At 45.2% G+C, this 22222-nt stretch overlaps 1 protein-coding gene across 1 annotated transcript; it reads left to right on the top strand.

The window, feature by feature from the left end:
- The first annotated feature begins 12178 nt into the window (after nucleotides 1-12178).
- Nucleotides 12179-22182, top strand: LOC110513773 (myosin-4-like). Its single transcript, XM_090217985.1, has 18 exons — nucleotides 12179-12311; nucleotides 13247-13365; nucleotides 13534-13683; nucleotides 13780-13950; nucleotides 14174-14477; nucleotides 14918-14982; nucleotides 15065-15152; nucleotides 15268-15385; nucleotides 17712-17835; nucleotides 18002-18138; nucleotides 18597-18852; nucleotides 19653-19895; nucleotides 20210-20407; nucleotides 20588-20920; nucleotides 21015-21141; nucleotides 21315-21433; nucleotides 21586-21782; nucleotides 21932-22182. The coding sequence occupies exons 2-18, from the start codon at nucleotides 13291-13293 to the stop codon at nucleotides 22167-22169; spliced, it is 2943 nt and encodes a 980-aa protein (XP_090074111.1). The 5' UTR covers nucleotides 12179-12311; nucleotides 13247-13290; the 3' UTR covers nucleotides 22170-22182.
- Nucleotides 22183-22222: the final 40 nt, after the last annotated feature.

Genomic DNA, 22222 nt, shown 5'->3' with positions numbered 1-22222 from the left:
GGGGAGCAGGGGACTCGTCCTAGCCAAGCCTTTAGTAGAGTCTGGGGGAGCAGGGGACTCGTCCTAGCCAAGCCTTTAGTAGAGTCTGGGGGAGCAGGGGACTCGTCCTAGCCAAGCTTTTAGTAGAGTCTGGGGGAGCAGCGGACTCGTCCTAGCCAAGCCTTTAGTAGAGTCTGGACAGCCCAATCCACTAGACGAGGCCAATGATCAACGTTTACAAGTGAAACACTTCACATCCAGGCACACTGTTTGGAAGACTATGCATTTCATGAAATATAACGTTTCTCGTGCTGGTACAAATGTGCACTGCTCATGCTATTTAAGATACAAACATTTTGAAATATTTTTAATTGTGTTTCCTTCTACACACACCTGGGTCTACTGTGGAGATCCCCTGCGAGTTTCCTATAGAGCACACACACACACACACACACACACACACACACACACACACACACACACACACACACACACACACACACACACACACACACACCACAGTAGTCTAGCAAGCCCATGGATAAGCCCTTGCTGAGTCCTGCATTGATCCCTGTTTCCTAAAACACTAACACACTTTGTCTATAAATAGACTGGCCAACCACCTGTCAGAAGAAGCCTTCCCTACATGTTGACTCACAGAGGTCAGGGTGGAGAGGTTAACTGTGTTGAATAGTTACACTACATGTTGCCTCACAGAGGTCAGGGTGGAGAGGTTAACTGTGTTGAATAGTTACACTACATGTTGACTCCCAGAGGTCAGGGTGGAAAGGTTAACAGTGGTAATTTAACTGTTTGTTTTGGACATTCTTCAGGCTCCTCCCATTTCCCTCCAGAATCTCTTTCGGGGATTCTACTAAGCTAACATATGGAATTGTCATTTCCCTCCAGAATCTCTTTCAGGGATTCTACTAAGCTAACATATGGAATTGTCATTTCCCTCCAGAATCTCTTTCGGGGATTCTACTAAGCTAACATATGGAATTGTCATTTCCCTCCAGAATCTCTTTCCAGGATTCTACTAAGCTAACATATGGAATTGTCATTTCCCTCCAGAATCTCTTTCAGGGATTCTACTAAGCTAACATATGGAATTGTCATTTCCCTCCAGAATCTCTTTCGGGGATTCTACAAAGCTAACATATGGAATTGTCATTTCCCTCCAGAATCTCTTTCAGGGATTCTACTAAGCTAACATATGGAATTGTCATTTCCCTCCAGAATCTCTTTCAGGGATTCTACAAAGCTAACATATGGAATTGTTTTAAGATGGTCATACCATGGCTAATTGAGCTATTTCATTTTGAATTTTAGGAACCCTTTAGGTATACAAAATATATTTAAAAGTTGTCCTCTACTACAGTACTACAGCCCATAGATGTGGAAGTGCGACATAGTCGGATGCGGAGGGTTGAGACACGTCCAAGGCAAAAAAACAGATATTTGTAGATTAAATTGAAGGATTTTTATGGGTAGTTTTTGAATTATGCTAATTGTATTTAATCGGGGGCAGGGACATCGACCTTAGGGTGTAAACGATCTAGTTTGCTCGCACATTTTCTTGCCAAACTGTTAACTGAGTAGCTAGCGCCCAACACGTAAGAGACACAAAAAAAAAGTTTTAAAAAAAAAATCAAGTTTAACCGTTCATGACCATGAATTTGATTTGTTTCTGATTTTTTTTAAACCTATGAATGTGGTTCAAATCTGATTTGAAAATGGTCTGTGATCTCCAGCATCCTTGGGATGTCCCTAATCCCATATAAATTTACATTTAAAATGGTTTAAGTTAAGGGTTAAGGTTAGGGCTAGGTTTAGGGTAAGGATAAGGGTTAGGGTTAGAGTTAGGGTTAGAGTTTAGGGTAAGGATAAGGGTAGGGGTTAGGGTTAGGATTGGAGTTTAGGGTAAGGATAAGGGTAGGGGTTAGGGTTAGGGTTAAAGTTTAGGGTAGGGTTAGGTTTAGGGTAGGGTTAGGTTTAGGGTAAGGATAAGGGTAGGGGTTAGAGTTAGGGTTAGGGTTAGAGTTTAGGGTAGGGTTAGGTTTAGGGTAAGGATAAGGTTAGGGGTTTAGGGTAGGGACGTCCCAAGGACCCCAGGTAGCACTGACCATTGAACATGTCAGATTCCAAGTGCTTTTGGGCTTCTCAGACTGCAAGAAAAATATCAGATTGGTGTCAGATATGTGAACAAATAGGATTATGGAGCGAGGGCAAGTAGAGCAGATACATTGGACCCACATTGATGCCATTTCAATGTTGTGATTTTTTGATAGTTTCAGATTTAGTGTGGATTATGGATTCTGTGGATTAAGTGGATTATGAACAGGTTCTGAAAGAGGAAACAACTACCTGAGAGAGGAAGGTTAGCTAGAAAGCCACAGTCTGTATACCACATTACTGTATATTACAAAGCTCTACAGACATACATACATACTGTACAGACTGTACATACTGTACATACATTATTAGATCCTTGATAAATACTAAAGACTGTATAAAATAATTAATACAAATACTGATCTGTATTCTACGCTCTAAATTGTATTATTTTATACAAATGCAATTGCTCAGATAAATATATTTTGTGTAACAAGTAATAAAATGTTGTAACCCCCTGTTTGCAAAACACCAGCAGCCTCCCCTTGTGAGGATAACGACACTGAGCTTTTTCCTCAAATATTTTCTGAGGTGGAAGAACACATTGGCAGAGATCTTTGACCAGGTTTTCCACAACTGGGGTACAACGCCGTCGGGGGGGTACGCCAAATAAAAACGGGATTCACTTTTTTTTTTTAATTACAAAATGAATTTTTTACAGTCCATTTATATTTTCCAACGGGGCTATACATTTGGGTGAGGTTTTTTTTCTCTCCTGAGTAACCTCGTTTTACTGCCAAAAATACAATTACAATCTAGTGTTCAGCGAAATAACAACACAATGTCAACTACAGATAGCCTAGTCAAATAATGAACATCCAATCACATTAACCGTTACTCTCTTGCAGGATGAGAACTGATGAGAACTACATTGGCGCAAATATGATGAGAACTACATTGATTTGGGGTTCACTAACATTGGGAGTAGTGCCTTTCCTCAGCCACAGTGTGTTAAATGTTCAAAAGTACTATTTCACAACTCGATGAAATCTTCACTCTTGCACAGACATTTAGAAACAAAATATGGCAATTTGAAAAATTAGCCACAGGAGTATTTTCAGCGAGAATTAAGACGACTTTTGAGTAGTAAGACATGTATAACAGCAACAGATGTCATTTATAAGAAGTGGCTACAAGTGTCTTATATGGTGAGCTACCGAGTGGCTGGGACAGGCAAGTCCCATACTATTGTGGAGGAGTTCATTCTTCCTGCTGCCGTGGATACGGCTGGGACAATGCTACGGGAAAAGGCCCAAAAAAACTATACAGACAATGCCTTCATCAAACACTGTTTCACAACGTATCAGTGACATGGCAGGAGATGTATTGAAATTATTACTGCTTCGCATACAAGCCAGTGAATTATATGCATTACAGCTGGATGAGTCAACAGACGTGGCGGGCCTGGCACAGCTCCTGGTATATGTCTGTTACAGCTGGATGAGTCAACAGACGTGGTGGGCCTGGCACAGCTCCTGGTATATGTCTGTTACTGCTGGATGAGTCAACAGACGTGGTGGGCCTGGCACAGCTACTGGTATATGTCTGTTAAGGCTGGATGAGTCAACAGACGTGGTGGGCCTGGCACAGCTCCTGGTATATGTCTGTTACAGCTGGATGAGTCAACAGGCCTGGCACAGCTCCTGGTATATGTCCATTACGTTTACGGGGGGTTCAATCAAGGAAGACATCTTCTGCAAACCACTGGAAATGAGAACAATAGGAGAGGATATTTTTTAAATACTGGGCAGCTTTGTGAAATCAAATTGACTTTTGTAGATGTCAAGATGTGTTGGTATCTGTACTGATGGAGCAAAAGCCGCACCTTGGGTCCACTGCAGCATCTACCAAGAGGCTCTTGGGTCCACTGCAGCATCTACCAAGAGGCTCTTGGGTCCACTGCAGCATCTACCAAGAGGCTCTTGGGTCCACTGCAGCATCTACCGAGAGGCTCTTGGGTCCACTGCAGCATCTACCAAGAGGCTCTTGGGTCCACTGCAGCATCTACCAAGAGGCTCTTGGGTCCACTGCAGCATCTACCGAGAGGCTCTTGGGTCCACTGCAGCATCTACCAAGAGGCTCTTGGGTCCACTGCAGCATCTACCAAGAGGCTCTTGCTGCCAAGGGAATGCCTGACAGCTTGAAAGATGTTTTGGACACTACAGTGAAAATGGTTAACTTTGTCAAAGCAAGGCCCCTGAACTTGTGTATTTTCTGCACAATGCAATGATACGGGTAGAAACCATGTAACGCTTCTACAACAGACAGAAGTGCGCTGGTTATCAAGGGGCAAAGTATTGACAGGTTTTATTTAATTGAGAGACGAGCTTAAAGTTTTCTTTACTGATCATAATTTCACTTGTCTGACCGCTTATCCTTATCCTTATAAACTTCAATGGGATTAGGGACATCCCAAGGATGCTGTATATCACAGACCATTTTCAAATCAGATTGGAACCACATTCATAGGTGGTTTGAAATCAGAAACAAATCAAATTCATGGTCATGAACGGTTAAACTTTTTTTTGTCTCTTACGTGTTGGGCGCTAGCTACTCAGTTAACAGTTTGGCAAGAAAATGTGCTAGCAAACTAGATTGTTTACACTCTAAGGTCGATGTCCCTGCCCAAGATTAAATATAATTAGCATAATTCAAAAACTACCCATAAAAATCCTTCAATTTAATCTAGAAATATCCGTTTTTTTGCCTTGGACGTGTCTCAACCCTCCGCATCCGACTATGTCGCACTTCCGCATCTATTGGCTATAGTACTGTAGTAGAGGACAACTTAAAAATATATTTTGTATACCTAAAGGGTTCCTAAAATTCAAAATGAAATAGCTCAGTTAGCCATGGTATGACCATCTTAAAACAATTCCATATGTTAGCTGTGTAGAATCCCCGAAAGAGATTCTGGAGGGAAATGACAATTCCATATGTTAGCTTAGTAGAATCCCTGAAAGAGATTCTGGAGGGAAATGACAATTCCATATGTTAGCTTAGTAGAATCCCTGAAAGAGATTCTGGAGGGAAATGGGAGGAGCCTGAAGAATGTCCAAAACAAACAGTTAAATAACCACTGTTAACCTGTCCATCCTGACCTCTGTGAGTCAACATGTAGTATAACTATTCAACACAGTTAACCTTTCCACCCTGACCTCTGTGAGTCAACATGTAGGGAAGACTTCCTCTGACAGGTGGTTGGCCAGTCTATTTATAGACAAAGTGTGTTAGTGTTTTAGGAAACGGGGATCAATGCAGGACTCAGCAAGGGCTTATCCATGGGCTGGCTAGACTACTGTGGTGTGTGTGTGCGTGTGTGTGTGTCTGTGTGTGTGTCTGTGTGTGTGTCTGTGTCTGTGTCTGTGTGTGTGTGTGTGTTTGTGTGTGTGTCTGTGTCTGTGTCTGTGTCTGTGTCTGTGTCTGTGTGTGTGTGTGTGTGTGTGTGTGTGTGTGTGTGTGTGTGTGTGTGTGTGTGTGTGTGTGTGTGTGTGTGTGTGCTCTATAGGAAACTGGCAGGGGATCTCCACAGTAGACCCAGGTGTGTGTGTGTGTGCTCTATAGGAAACTGGCAGGGGATCTCCACAGTAGACCCAGGTGTGTGTAGAAGGAAACACAATTAAAAATATTTAAAAATGTTTGTATCTTAAATAGCATGAGCAGTGCACATTTGTACCAGCTCCAGAAACTCTATATTTCATGAAATGCATAGCATTACTCAGTGTTTAAATGAATGAATCAGTGTTAAATGAATTAGCATGATATTGATTCTTGACTACACCATTCACCAAAGATGAACAGGGGAAACATACGTATCTTTGCTAACTCCCTGCAGTCAGGTTTTCACACCAGTAGACTAGCTAGCTACGTAAACAACGCCTTCTGTGAACACGTGATGACGGTTACAAGGCGGTGCATATTTACATTTGGTAAGATCAGAGTTTTTAGACATTACCTTTGGTGTTTTAAAAGGATCAGAGAGTGTGTGAGGAAGTGGTGGCAGCAGGGTAACTGAGGGCTTAGTCGTTGCGTACGGGTGTTTCCAGTATATGGAGTTCGTGCGTGAAAAACACATTATTTCTTTAGGGTGCTGATGGTGCCGCCATGACGCCCCATTACAGCTGCCCTTAATACGATGTGCAAGTGGTGTCGTCCTGCGTCATACTTCTGGGTCCTGTCTTTTGAATGGGCTTGTTGATTATATCGACTTATTCATGAAAATGTTTTCATTTAAGATATATAGTACAAGTCAAAAGTTTCCATTTCCCCCATTATTTAAATCAGTCTTCCAAACAGTGTGCCTGGATGTGAAGTGTTTCACTTGTAAATGTTGATCATTGGCCTCGTCTAGTGGATTGGGCTGTCACTGACTCTACTAAAGGCTTGGCTAGGACGAGTCCCCTGCTCCCCCAGACTCTACTAAAGGCTTGGCTAGGACGAGTCCCCTGCTCCCCCAGACTCTACTAAAGGCTTGGCTAGGACGAGTCCCCTGCTCCCCCAGACTCTACTTAAGGCTTGGCTAGGACGAGTCCCCTGCTCCCCCAGACTCTACTAAAGGCTTGGCTAGGACGAGTCCCCTGCTCCCCCAGACTCTACTAAAGGCTTGGCTAGGACGAGTCCCCTGCTCCCCCAGACTCTACTAAAGGCTTGGCTAGGACGAGTCCCCTGCTCCCCCAGACTCTACTAAAGGCTTGGCTAGGACGAGTCCCCTGCTCCCCCAGACTCTACTAAAGGCTTGGCTGGGACGAGTCCCCTGCTCCCCCAGACTCTACTAAAGGCTTGGCTGGGACGAGTCCCCTGCTCCCCCAGACTCTACTAAAGGCTTGGCTGGGACAAGTACCCTGCTCCCCCAGACTCTACTAAAGGCTTGGCTGGGACGAGTCCCCTGCTCCCCCAGACTCTACTAAAGGCTTGGCTGGGACGAGTCCCCTGCTCCCCCAGACTCTACTAAAGGCTTGGCTAGGACGAGTCCCCTGCTCCCCCAGACTCTACTAAAGGCTTGGCTAGGACGAGACCCTGCTCCTCCAGACTCTACTAAAGGCTTGGCTAGGACGAGTCCCCTGCTCCCCCAGACTCTACTAAAGGCTTGGCTAGGACGAGTCCCCTGCTCCCCCAGACTCTACTAAAGGCTTGGCTAGGACGAGTCCCCTGCTCCCCCAGACTCTACTAAAGGCTTGGCTAGGACGAGTCCCCTGCTCCCCCAGACTCTACTAAAGGCTTGGCTAGGACGATTCCTCTGCTCCCCCAGACTCTACTAAAGGCTTGGGTAGGACGAGTCCCCTGCTCCCTCAGACTCTACTAAAGGCTTGGCTAGGACGAGTCCCCTGCTCCCCCAGACTCTACTAAAGGCTTGGCTAGGACGAGTCCCCTGCTCCCCCAGACTCTACTAAAGGCTTGGCTAGGACAAGTCCCCTGCTCCCCCAGACTCTACTAAAGGCTTGGCTAGGACGAGTCCCCTGCTCCCCCAGACTCTACTAAAGGCTTGGCTAGGACGAGTCCCCTGCTCCCCCAGACTCTTCTAAAGGCTTGGCTAGGACGAGTCCCCTGCTCCCCCAGACTCTACTAAAGGCTTGGCTAGGACGAGTCCCCTGCTCCTCCAGACTCTACTAAAGGCTTGGCTAGGACGAGTCCCCTGCTCCCCCAGACTCTACTAAAGGCTTGGCTAGGACGAGTCCCCTGCTCCCCCAGACTCTACTAAAGGCTTGGCTAGGACAAGTCCCCTGCTCCCCCAGACTCTACTAAAGGCTTGGCTAGGACGAGTCCCCTGCTCCCCCAGACTCTACTAAAGGCTTGGCTAGGACGAGTCCCCTGCTCCCCCAGACTCTTCTAAAGGCTTGGCTAGGACGAGTCCCCTGCTCCCCCAGACTCTACTAAAGGCTTGGCTAGGACGAGTCCCCTGCTCCCCCAGACTCTACTAAAGGCTTGGCTAGGACCAGTCCCCTGCTCCCCCAGACTCTTCTAAAGGCTTGGCTAGGACGAGTCCCCTGCTCCCCCAGACTCTACTAAAGGCTTGGCTAGGACGAGTCCCCTGCTCCCCCAGACTCTACTAAAGGCTTGTTGGTGAGTCTAAAAATAAGGCAGTCCATAAAGAAGGAGGCCGTATCCTCTGGAACACGGCTCAAATAGCAGCAGATCTGCCAACAAAGCAACAAAGCAATGCTAAATTACTTTAGAGATTGCTGTGGAAGCTGGATGTATTTCTGACACTGAACATGGCCATATTGGGCTCGTAACTCATCTGTTGATTTGGTAGACTGTACTTCTTGCAACTCTGCTATCGACTGTATGGGATGAAATTGGAGTGTCAACAACAGCTCAGCAGTTGGGGTTTGATACTTTGACATCTCTATGTCAGCGGGTAACATTCCAAAACAACTTTAGTCTGCATGTAATTCTGACACCCAGTTTCGGGAACGTGGCCGTTGGCTGGAGAAGTTCACTGACAGGGGGGTCATCATGTGGACTACTTCTTGTAACATGTTGTAAGTTTGTCTAAAGATCTGTAAAGCTTGATAGAAAAACACAACGGCTAATTGATCCATGTGTTTCTCCTTGTAAATGTCTGAGATTAATATATTACATTTAACCCTTCATTGACTTCACACTGCGTGCTGAAAAGACCTCATAACCTGTAATGTGGACCACAGAGAGATCCGGTACAGAACAACACATTATTTAGACCTTATTGGTCGACCACGAGGTCCTGACATTGCTTACATTGGCCCCTGTAACAGACTTATCATGATATATTAGAGGCACATATCACCCTGAGATTACACAGACCCACAATGAATTTGAAAACAAATCCAATTTTGATACACTCCCATCATATCTACTGGGTGAAATCCCACAGTGTGCCATCACAGCAGCAAGATGTGTGACCTGTTACCTCAAGAAAGGGGCAACCAGTGATGAAAGAACACCATTGTCAATACAACCCATATTTATGTTCATTTATTTTCCCTTTTGGACTTGAACTATTTGCACATAATTACAAAACTGTATATAGACATAATATAACATTTGAAATGTCTTAATTATTTTGGAACTTTTATGAGCGTAATATTAACTGTTGATGTTTTTATTGTTAATTTCACTTTTGTTTATTATCTATTTCACTTGCTTTGTCAATGTAAACATATGTTTCCCCCATGACATTAAAGCCCTTTGAATTGAACTGATTTGATGTGACCTGAAAAATAAGATCTGAATGAAGTCCAGCTTGGTTGTTTTAGGGATCCAGCTTGGTTGTTTTAGGGATCCAGCTTGGTTGTTTTAGGGATCCAGCTTGGTTGTTTTAGGGATCCAGCTTGGTTGTTTTAGGGATCCAGCTTGGTTGTTTTAGGGATCCAGCTTGGTTGTTTTAGGGATCCAGCTTGGTGGTTTTAGGGATCCAGCTTGGTTGTTTTAGGGATCCAGCTTGGTTGTTTTAGGGATCCAGCTTGGTTGTTTTAGGGATCCAGCTTGGTTGTTTTAGGGATCCAGCTTAGTTGATTTAGGGATCCAGCTTGGTTGTTTTAGGGATCCAGCTTGGTTGTTTTAGGGATCCAGCTTGGTTGTTTTAGGGATCCAGCTTGGTTGTTTTAGGGATCCAGCTTGGTTGTTTTAGGGATCCAGCTTGGTTGTTTTAGGGATCCAGCTTGGTTGTTTTAGGGATCCAGCTTGGTTGTTTTAGGGATCCAGCTTGGTTGTTTTAGGGATCCAGCTTGGTTGTTTTAGGGATCCAGCTTGGTTGTTTTAGGGATCCAGCTTGGATGTTTTAGGGATCCAGCTTGGTGGTTTTAGGGATCCAGCTTGGTTGTTTTAGGGATCCAGCTTGGTTGTTTTAGGGATCCAGCTTGGTTGTTTTAGGGATCCAGCTTGGTTGTTTTAGGGATCCAGCTTGGTTGTTTTAGGGATCCAGCTTGGTTGTTTTAGGGATCCAGCTTGGTTGTTTTAGGGATCCAGCTTGGTTGTTTTAGGGATCCAGCTTGGTTGTTTTAGGGATCCAGCTTGGTGGTTTTAGGGATCCAGCTTGGTTGTTTTAGGGATCCAGCTTGGTGGTTTTAGGGATCGGCATGTGACATGTCATGTATTCTGACTGGCTGTGACATTTTAATGGATTGAATCATGTAGAAAGTGCTGCCGTGTGCCAAAGCTCTTGCGTGTCTCAGGAAAACTCCTGTCCGTGGTGATTAAACTACTTGGCAAGAACAGTGTAAGTGTTGAAAGCACCATTAAAATGTCTTGGATCAAGAGTTACTGTCCGATACTCCCAAGGTCCGGCCAAAATATTTTAAATATGTACAATGACAGTTTTAATGTCAGTTTACTCAACGGTTTAATGACATCTGCCAGTTAACAGTGTGTCAGAAGCCAGAAACTCCTGTTCTGGACAGCCCCATTCCACATAGTGTGCAGGTTCTTATTCCACACCAGCACTATGTCCCTCGGATACCAAAACACAGGTCGAATATCATGCCAGATCTTTGCACATTAAAATAACTTTGAATGTCATAAACTCTTAGTCTGCATGGTGTTGATGTTCTCTCCACCCACAAACACGCCAAGTAAATATCTTGTGTCTAATAACAGTGGCATCTGCTCAACTAGTGCATCCAGCAGCTCCCCCCTATGGGGCTCCTTGTACTGATGTGCTGGGTGGACACTGCTCACAGAACAAACAGGGGGTATTCAGCTGAAATGTTCTGAACGTTGCTGATAGAAATGTATTGAATAGAGCTGACGTGATTCTCTATTCTACCTGACAGACAGTCATATCTGTTCTACACAATACATTTCTGTCTAAATGTCACCCTATTGAACATTAATATAGCTGGTAACCATGATGATGCTATGAATTCAATAATGTCCCCATAATGTTGCTTGAGTATGATAATCAATATGTTGTTTTGTTACAGACCAGGAGAACCAGTCCGTCCTGATTACGAAAGTTGTTTACTAAAATCTCACTTGAGAAAATGTTTCTACTGCAATATGTTGTGTCACTTGGGTGTGATATATTACATTATGAATTGATTAAGCTACGCATAGAAATGAGTCGATGAGCGGGGATATTTGTTAATTAGAGAGGTACAGGATAGAGGTACAGGATAGAGGTACAGGATAGAGGATAGAGGTACAGGAGAGAGGTAGAGGAGAGAGGTACAGGAGAGAGGTAAAGGAGAGAGGTACAGGATAGAGGTACAGGATAGAGGATAGAGGTACAGGATAGAGGTACAGGACAAATGATCCCCCGTCTGTGGAATTCATCGTCCACATGATTAATACGATTACAATGAGTACATCCAACGTAACAAGGCCAGGTCAGGTCTTTGGGAAATATCTATCAAGTAATGGACTGTGGTGCACTAGTCCACGAGTCTCAGTTGATGCAATTTATTTTATACTACATCCTTGAGTCCATCTATTGAGTAAAGGAGAGATACTGTAAAGGTAGGACAGTACAATTCTAAGAGATTTAACTGACAAGACATCCTCTGTTGTCCATAGAAATGTCACTCATCACCACCAAGCCCTACGACTTCCCCATGTGCAGTCAGGGTCAGATCACTGTGGCCAGCATCAACGACAAGGAAGAGTTGGACGTGAGTCAAACAAAGGGTTCCTCATATTCTATATATGGAATGGGTAGGACCACCATACACACTGAATGCACTGTGCAATTCCAACCTGGTGGCTGCTGGGAATGTTCATGTATTTGGTTTTGTTTTATTCTGCCTTGTTGTTAGTTAGGCATGTGCCTCAAGGAACTCTTCATGCCTTCACACTTCACCTTGAGGCCCATACTGTACATGTAAGACATCAACAAGAGAGTGTCACTAAGTCCCTGTGGAACTGTGTCAAATGTATCTTGTGATGTCATCTACCAGTGTTGGTCAAGTGTAATCACGTGGATCTGAGAAGCCAGTCAAATGTCCATCCCATTTGTTCTGGTGAGAAAACAGAACTGTAGTGTACTGTATGTGAGAAAACTACCGTTCAGTTAATCACCGTTGTACTTCCTGTCTAATGCCAGGATGCCATTACAATCCTGGGCTTCACTAATGATGAGAAGATCAGCATCTACAAGCTGACAGGAGCTGTACTGCACCATGGCAACTTGAAATTCAAGCAGAAGCAGCGTGAGGAGCAGGCCGAGCCAGACGGCACAGAGGGTGAGTCCCACTCATAGATATACAATATGTAAAGCATTAGTCCCATTCCCAGTCCCACTCATAGATATACAATATGTAAAGCATTAGTCCCAGTCCCAGTCCCACTCATAGATATACAATATGTAAACATTAGTCCCAGTCCCAGTCCCACTCATAGATATACAATATGTAAACATTAGTCCCAGTCCCAGTCCCACTCATAGATATACAATATGTAAACATTAGTCCCAGTCCCAGTCCCACTCATAGATATACAATATGTAAACATTAGTCCCAGTCCCAGTCCCACTCATAGATATACAATATGTAAACATTAGTCCCAGTCCCAGTCCCACTCATAGATGTACAATATGTAAACATTAGTCCCATTCCCAGTCCCAGTCATAGATATACAATATGTAAACATTAGTCCCAGTCCCACTCATATATATACAATATGTAAACATTAGTCCCAGTCCCAGTCCCACTCATCGATATACAATATGTAAACATTAGTCCCAGTCCCAAACATAGATATACAATATGTAAACATTAGTCCCAGTCCCAGTCCCACTCATAGATGTACAATATGTAAACATTAGTCCCATTCCCAGTCATAGATATACAATATGTAAACATTAGTCCCAGTCCCACTCATAGATATACAATATGTAAACATTAGTCCCAGTCCCAGTCCCACTCATAGATATACAATATATAAAGCATTAGTCCCAGTCCCAGTCCCAGTCCCACTCATAGATATACAACGTGTAAGATAGACAGAGCCTCCTCAAAGTCCGGCAGGAGATCATTTATGGAGACCAAATTCCAACCTCCAGAAATGATTTAAAATGATGGAAGTGGGTTCAAATCAAAACCTAACCCTTTTGTCAGTGTGACATCAGAATCAAGTGATCTTGTGTTTCTGAGTCTGTTGTTGTTGGTTCTCTCTCCAGTGGCTGATAAAATCGGCTACCTGCTGGTCCTGAACTCAGCTGAGATGCTGAAGGCTCTGTGCTACCCCAGAGTGAAGGTCGGCAACGAGTGTGTGACCAAGGGACAGACTGTGCCTCAGGTAAGGCGGCCAAACACAGCGTCTACCATTTTCTGAGCACCATACATCTTTTGGTGATGAGTGAATTGCTGGTTTTGAATAGTGGTGATGTTTTCCCCGAGCTCTTTTCACCTTGTTACTAGACATGGTCAATATCTCATGTATTCATTTGAGCTATTATCATTGCAGGTTAATAACTCAGTCTCGGCTCTGGCCAAGTCCATCTACGAGAGGATGTTCCTGTGGATGGTCGTCCGTATCAATGAGATGTTGGATACCAAGAATCCAGGGCAGTTCTACATTGGTGTGCTCGACATTGCCGGGTTTGAGATCTTTGATGTGAGTCTGAGACCAGAACAAGACAATAGTTGTGATTGAGAGGGATTACAGCCTTGTATGATGATGAAATGATCCCTTCTGATATTCCTTCAACAGTACAACAGCATGGAGCAGCTGTGCATCAACTTCACCAATGAGAAACTGCAACAGTTTTTCAACCACACCATGTTCGTCCTGGAACAAGAGGAGTACAAGAAGGAGGGAATCGTCTGGGCCTTCATTGACTTCGGCATGGACTTGGCTGCCTGCATTGAGCTTATTGAGAAGGTAAGCTGTCTGTCAGGATTATAATGGACCCCAACAGCAAAGTTTAAATGGAGTGATGTGAGATATTATCACATGGTATGACACATCTGACTGTTGAGAACTCAATATGTTTCCTATTGTGCCCCTAAATGAAGATACTCTCATAATAGCATGTTTGCTAAAATAATAAATGTGATCCTAAATGTAAATATCACTAATTTGATGTACATCTCTTTTTGTAAAGCCATTGGGCATATTCTCCATCCTTGAAGAGGAGTGCATGTTCCCCAAGGCTTCAGCCACTTCCTTCAAGGACAAGCTGTACTCCCAGCATCTTGGCAAAACCAAGGCGTTTGAGAAGCCCAAGCCAGCCAAAGGCAAGGCAGAGGCCCACTTCTCCCTGGTGCACTACGCTGGCACTTTGGACTACAACATAACTGGCTGGCTGGAGAAGAACAAGGACCCCCTGAACGACTCAGTTCTTCAGCTGTACGGGAAGTCTTCAGTCAAACTGATGGCGATCCTGTATGTCGCTGCCCCACCTGAGGGTAAGATTAGCAGAACATCAAAAGACTTCATGAAGAACTAGTTACAAATCAGTCCCATATTCTTTAAAGGCTCAGTCTGCAGTTTCTACATCCATTCGTGGATGTAGAGGTTAGAGGTTAAAAGATATGTACCCATTCATTCTTGAACATTTTTTCTTAAAGAACATCGGCTTAGTTCACCTGTCGTACCCCATCAGAACCCAAAATATGAGCTTGTTTTAATGTTTGTAAGCAAAGTAAAGGGAAACATGCACTTTACAGCCTCAAAACATTATTCATACCATCATTTTGATATCATGAATGGTCAGTCCTCCTGGGTTAATTTACTCCTACAATAGGTGTTATTTTACACAATCTCATTGGCAGCATTTGCATTAAGATAAGGGTGAAATTAACATGAGATTCTCTCATTTATATTGAACTTTTCTCCATTATAACAGATACAACCAAGAAAGGAGGCAAGAAGAAGGGTGGTTCCATGCAGACTGTGTCCTCCCAGTCCAGGGTGAGCTTTTAAAATGTGGATATTCAGCTGTAGTGATTATCAGAAATGATTTCTGAGAACATGGTTTGTAACCCTCCTACAGGAGAACTTACATAAGCTGATGACCAACTTGAGGAGCACTCATCCTCACTTTGTACGCTGCCTGATCCCCAACGAGTCAAAGACTCCAGGTACAGTAGATGTTGAGTTAAATATGACATCTTGTCAGTACCGTATCAGTAACATGAACAAACCAGTCTTTAACCTGTTTATGAGTATTTAAAGAGACTTGGTTTGTGTTTCCAGGTCTAATGGAGAACTTCCTGGTTATCCACCAGCTCAGGTGTAATGGTGTTCTGGAGGGGATCAGGATCTGCAGGAAGGGCTTCCCCAGTAGAATCATCTATGCTGACTTCAAGCAGAGGTACACACACACACACACACACACTGTAACGGCTTTCTTCCTGGGAAGGAGAGGCGGACCAAAACGCAGCGTGGTTAGAGTTCATGTTAATTTAATAAGGTAACTCCACCGTGAACAGGATACAAAACAATAAAACCGAAACAGTCCTAACTGGTGCATAAAACACAAAGACAGGAAACAACCACCCACAAATCCCAACACAAAACCGGATACCTAAATATGGTTCCCAATCAGAGACAATGACTAACACCTGCCTCTGATTGAGAACCATATCAGGCCAAACATAGAAATAGACAAACCAGACACACAACATAGAATGCCCACCCAGCTCACGTCCTGACCAACACGAAAACAAGGAAAACACACAAGAACTATGGTCAGAACGTGACAGACGGGAGACTCTAGCGGCTCTGGACAGACGGGAGACTCTAGCGGCTCTGGACAGACGGGAGACTCTAGCGGCTCTGGACAGACGGGAGACTCTAGCGGCTCTGGACAGACGGGAGACTCTAGCAGCTCTGGACAGACGGGAGACTCTAGCGGCTCTGGACAGACGGGAGACTCTAGCAGCTCTGGACAGACGGGAGACTCTAGCAGCTCTGGACAGACGGGAGACTCTAGCGGCTCTGGACAGACGGGAGACTCTAGCGGCTCTGGACAGACGGGAGACTCTAGCGGCTCTGGACAGACGGGAGACTCTAGCGGCTCTGGACAGACGGGAGACTCTAGCGGCTCTGGACAGACGGGAGACTCTAGCGGCTCTGGACAGACGGGAGACTCTAGCGGCTCTGGACAGACGGGAGACTCTAGCGGCTCTGGACAGACGGGAGACTCTAGCGGCTCTGGACAGACGGGCAGCTCCGGCAACGCTGGAGAGGAGGAAGGCTCTGGCAGTGCTGGACTGAGGGGCTCTGGCGCCTCTGGACAGAGGGGCGGAAACTCTGGCAGCGCCGGACAGGCGGGACGCACTATAGGCTTGATGCGTGGTGCCGGGACTGGTGGTACTGGGCCGAGGACGCGCACCTCAGGGCGAGTGCGGGGAGGAGAAACAGGGAGTACTGGGCTCTGGACACGCACAGGAAGCCTGGTGCGGGGGGCTGCCACCGGAGGGCTGGTGCGTGTAGGTGGCACTGGATAGACCGGACCGTGCAGGTGCACTGGAGCTCTTGAGCACCGAGCCTGCCCAACCTTACTTGGCTCGATGCCCACTCTAGCCCGGCCGATAAGAGGAGCTGGTATGTACCGCACGGGCTATGCACCCGCACTGGAGACACCGTGCGCTCCACAGCATAACACGGTGCCTACCCGGTCTCTCTCGCTCTCCGGTAAGCACAGGAAGTTGGCGCAGGTCTCCTACCTGGCTTCGCCATACTCCCTGTGTGCCCCCTCCCAATACATTTTTGGGGCTGACTCTCGGGCTTCCTACCGCTTCGCCGTGCTCGCTTCGCCAACCTCATTTTCCTGTAACCTTCCTCGCACTGCTCCATCGAATCCCAGGCGGGCTCCGGCACTCTCCCAGGGTCGACCGCCCACCTGTCTATCTCTTCCCAAGTTGTAAAGTCCAGATTCTGCTACCATGTCCCGAAATCCTGACATCGCTGCCTCTCCTGCTCCTCGTAATGAAGCCTCTCTGCTTTCGCTGCCTCCAGCTCTGCTTTGGGGCGGCGATATTCCCCTGGCTCTGCCCAGGGTCCTTTTCCGTCCAACTCGTCCTCCCATGTCCATGACTCTTGTGATGCTGGCTGCTTCTCCTGCTGCCGCTGCCTGTTACCATGCTGCTTGGTCCTGTTGTGGTGGGTGGTTCTGTAACGGCTTTCTTCCTGGGAAGGAGAGGCGGACCAAAACGCAGCGTGGTTAGAGTTCATGTTAATTTAAGAAGGTAACTCAACCATGAACAGGATACAAAACAATAAAACCGAAACAGTCCTAACTGGTGCATAAAACACAAAGACAGGAAACAACCACCCACAAATCCCAACACAAAACAGGATACCTAAATATGGTTCCCAATCAGAGACAATGACTAACACCTGCCTCTGATTGACAAGCATATCAGGCCAAACATAGAAATAGACAAACCAGACACACAACATAGAATGCCCACCCAGCTCACGTCCTGACCAACACTAAAACAAGGAAAACACACAAGAACTATGGTCAGAACGTGACACACACACACACACACACTCACAAACACACTCACAAACACACACACACACACACACACACACTAATCTTCTCTAAGGGTTTTCCCAACATCAGAATAGCCTTATTATTTTACGTAATATAACCGACCTATTACATCTTGACATTTCTCCTGATTTAGGTACAAAGTACTGAATGCCAGTGTCATCCCCGAGGGCCAGTTCATGGACAACAAGAAGGCTTCTGAGAAGCTGCTTGGGTCCATTGATGTGAATCACGAGGACTACAAGTTTGGACACACCAAGGTCAGTCAAATATACCCCCAAGCAAAAACGAATTTCTATGTAAAAAAAGCAATGTATGAGGTGAAGAAAAGTTAAGTAAAGAAATAAAAACAACAGCTAAAACACTTTCTATCTCTTACCACCTCTTACCACTGGTTCCATAATTGACCATCTCAACCTGTGTCAGGTGTTCTTCAAAGCCGGTCTGCTGGGTGTCCTGGAGGAGATGAGAGATGAGAAGCTGGCCTCTCTGGTCGGCATGGTCCAGGCTCTCAGCCGTGGATTCCTCATGAGGAGAGAGTTCACCAAGATGATGGAGAGGAGGTGAGGAAGAGTAGACATCTTGGCAAAGAATTCTGTCAAACACCTGCATGTAATGTATAATGATCGTGTACTGAATATGCTGTGAGTTGTTCAGGATGAGAAAGTACATGTTATAATATTCTATTAAAGCAGCAGGGTGGGATTTAGCAAGCTGTTCAATTGTTATTTAAATAAGTAATATTTACCCATTTGCTCTGGAATAATATGAAATTCCTCATGATCTTAGGGTTACTTGTCAGTCATTCCCTATGTAGAGTTATCTATACATTTAAGAGTGGTTTCATTTCCCTAGCCCCATTCCTCAGCTGTATACAAAACATGTCAGGGTCCCTGTTTTGTTATTCTTCAAATACCAGAATGTAGTTTTAAAGTCCTCCTCTTTAAAACTGGAGGAGATCTCTGGAGGAGATCTTTAAACATGTCACTCACCATGTCACTCTATCCTTTCTGTGGACCAGAGATTCTGTCTTCACCATCCAGTACAACATCCGTTCATTCATGAATGTGAAAACCTGGCCATGGATGAAGTTGTACTTCAAGATCAAGCCCCTGCTGCAGAGCGCTGAGACTGAGAAGGAGCTGGCCAACATGAAGGAGAACTATGAGAAGATGACGTCAGACTTGGCCAAGGCTCTGGCCAAGAAGAAGAAGTTGGAGGAGAAGATGGTGGCCATGGTGCAGGAGAAGAATGACCTGGCGCTTCAAGTCGCATCTGTGAGTGAGCAACAACCCTCATCAGAGCACATTTAGACACACAAGTACACAGACACAATCGCACACACATCAGCACATACGAAAAATAATTTAAAAGGATGGCCTTGACTAGAATACATTATATACATATGAACAATAATTGAATAGGATGGCCTTGACTAGAATACATTATATACATATGAACAATAATTGAATAGGATGGCCTTGACTAGAATACAGTATATACATATGAACAATAATTGAATAGGATGGCCTTGGCTAGAATACAGTATATACATATGAAGTACATAGAACAGTGATGACAGGTCTATGTACGTAGGGCAGCAGCCACTAAGGTGACTAGAATACAGTATATACTGTACACATGACGTGGGTAAAACAGTATGTTCCCCCCCTCCCAAGACTTGGGGAACATGCACTCCTCTTCAAGGATGGATCATCGTTTGATTATTAAAGTGGCCAGTGATGCCAGGTCTATGTACATAGGGCAGCCGCCTCTAAGGTGCAGGGTTGAGTAACTAGGTAGTAACCGGCTTGTGATGGCTGTTTAACAGTCTGATGGCCTTGAGATAGAAGTTGTTTTTCAGTCTCTCTGTCCCTGCTTTGACACACCTGTACTGACCTCGCCTTCTGGATGATAGCTGGGTGATCAGGCGATTGAAGTCCTTGATGATCTTTTTGGCATGTGATATATATGTCATGCATTTAAATTGATTTGCTCTCACTTATTTGACTAAATGAAGTCTACATTTTGATACACAAAGTGAGAAAACAGGTTTTTTCTCCTGTTCTGAAACCAGGATTCAGAGAATCTGAACGATGCTGAGGAAAGGTGCGAGGGGCTCATCAAGAGCAAGATCCAGCTGGAGGCCAAACTCAAAGAGACGACTGAGAGGCTGGAGGATGAGGAGGAGATGAATGCTGAGTTGACTGCCAAGAAGAGGAAGCTGGAGGACGAGTGCTCTGAGCTGAAGAAGGACATTGATGACCTGGAGCTCACCTTGGCCAAAGTGGAGAAGGAGAAGCACGCCACTGAAAACAAGGTCTTGTAGACAGTCTAACCAAACAATAATCCAAAGAATCATCAACTCAAAACAGAAATGTAATTCAAGTCTTTTTGTGAGTGCAGTAAAAATTAAGACACAAAATAGTGGAATTTCAGTTGTGGTGTACTCTCCAAATTCATTACATGTTCTGCTCCCCCCTCGTTTATGATTTCCATTCAGCACACTGGCATGGAGTACAGGGCCATCTAGTGTTGAATCTATAGTACAGTACTTGTTGACACATTTCTATTATCCATTTAACCACTTATGGTGAAGTGACCAAAAACGAATTTTGTTGTGGCCATTTTCAGGTTAAAAACCTGACAGAGGAGATGGCGTCTATGGATGAGAGTGTTGCCAAGCTGACCAAGGAGAAGAAAGCCCTCCAAGAGGCCCACCAGCAGACACTGGACGACCTGCAGGCAGAGGAGGACAAAGTCAACACTCTGACCAAGGCCAAGACCAAGCTGGAACAGCAAGAGGACGACGTGATGTTGCTTCTTACCGTTGTTAGTGTGGTTCCTGCATGGGACAATGTCTAATGAATATATTAAATATGTTAGTGTAGCTGGCTATGTATAAACACATTTATGCTAAATATACAGTACATGCTATTATAATGTAGTGAGGTTCAATTGTTTCAACTGTATTGTAGTGTTCATTCCCCCTGCTCCTGACCCTTTTTCTAGGCCCATATTGAGGAGCTGGAGGAGGAAATTGAGGCTGAGCGTGCTGCCAGGGCCAAGGTTGAGAAGCAGAGGGCCGATCTCTCCAGGGAACTTGAGGAGATCAGCGAGAGACTGGAGGAAGCCGGAGGCGCCACTGCTGCTCAGATTGAGATGAACAAGAAGCGCGAGGCTGAGTTCCAGAAGCTGCGTCGTGATCTTGAAGAGTCCACCCTGCAGCATGAGGCCACAGCCAACCTGCAGCGCGTCAAGCAGAAGCTGGAGAAGGAGAAGAGCGAGTACAAGATGGAGATTGATGACCTCTCCAACAACATGGAGGCTGTCGCCAAGACTAAGGTGAGTAGTGATGTTTTGGTCAAGCAGTGTTGAGGGTCAGCTAAATTACCATTCAATAAACTGAAGTTGACAGTCCCATATGTTTCACTAACAGGGCAATCTGGAGAAGATGTGCCGTACTCTTGAGGACCAGCTGAGCGAGCTCAAGACTAAGAATGATGAGAATGCTCGCCAGGTCAACGACATCAGCGGACAGAGGGCCAGACTCCTGACAGAAAATGGTGCTTCCAACAATGAACAACAAACCAATATAGTTCACCTCAGTAGTACACAATAACATGTGTCGGGGGCTGTAAATTCAGTCCACACAGTTTCTGCACTACGATTCCTCAAAATAAAATGTCAATCTTCGAGAACAGAGTCCCCATAACAAGATGTCCCTCTTTCCCTGCAGGTGAGTTTGGCCGCCAGCTGGAGGAGAAGGAAGCCCTGGTGTCTCAGCTGACCAGAGGCAAACAGGCCTTCACCCAGCAGGTGGAGGAGCTGAAGAGACTGATTGAGGAGGAGGTCAAGGTAAGGCATCCTAAATGGAAACCACCTTCCAGTTTAGATCTTTATCTACACATAGACTGTTTCTACACCTCCCTCAGAGACTTCTACTGTCATCTGTTTTACTCTCTCTCTCTAATCTCTCTAATCTCTCTTTGTCTTTCTTTATCTCTCAGGCTAAAAACGCACTGGCCCATGGTGTCCAGTCTGCCCGCCATGACTGTGATCTCCTGAGAGAGCAGTTTGAGGAGGAGCAGGAGGCCAAGGCAGAGCTGCAGCGCGGCATGTCCAAGGCCAACAGTGAGGTGGCTCAGTGGAGGACTAAGTATGAAACTGATGCCATCCAACGCACAGAGGAGCTGGAGGAGGCCAAGTGAGTTGCTCTCAATAGTAAAGACTAAAATAAAGGCTGTGGATGGTGAGGCTGGTTGGGGATCTGAGAAAATGCTACTTCAATATGTAGTGCAATATTTGTTTCACAACAAGTTACTCACCATGACACCACCCGCTGTTGTCCAACAGGAAGAAGCTGGCCCAGCGTCTGCAGGAGGCTGAGGAGACCATTGAGGCGACCAACTCAAAGTGTGCCTCCCTGGAGAAGACCAAGCAGAGACTGCAGGGAGAGGTGGAGGACCTCATGATTGACGTTGAGAGAGCCAACGCCATGGCCGCCAACCAATATTTGAAACTGGTATCATTTCCTATTTATAATTCCTCCAGTGGTGATCTTTTGTTTTGGACAGGCAGACCAGTTGTATAAGTGAAGCATTTAGAGAGAGGTTTAGTGCTTTTATATTTAATCATCTCAACCCA

Source organism: Oncorhynchus mykiss, chromosome 23, assembly GCF_057628025.1.
Source record: "Oncorhynchus mykiss isolate SJ-2025 chromosome 23, ASM5762802v1, whole genome shotgun sequence".
Lineage (NCBI taxonomy): Eukaryota > Metazoa > Chordata > Actinopteri > Salmoniformes > Salmonidae > Oncorhynchus > Oncorhynchus mykiss.
Note: the sequence above shows the minus strand (reverse complement) of the source record. Positions and strands in the feature narration are given on the sequence as shown.

Bases quoted from the DNA above. Each gene is read 5' to 3' on its own strand.
- LOC110513773 (XM_090217985.1), top strand. From the start codon at position 13,291: ATGCTGAAGGCTCTGTGCTACCCCAGAGTGAAGGTCGGCAACGAGTGT. The intron at 15,153-15,267 runs GTACAGTAGATG...TTGTGTTTCCAG, and splicing joins CAACGAGTCAAAGACTCCAG to GTCTAATGGAGAACTTCCTG. The intron at 18,853-19,652 runs GTGAGTGAGCAA...TTCTGAAACCAG, and splicing joins TGGCGCTTCAAGTCGCATCT to GATTCAGAGAATCTGAACGA.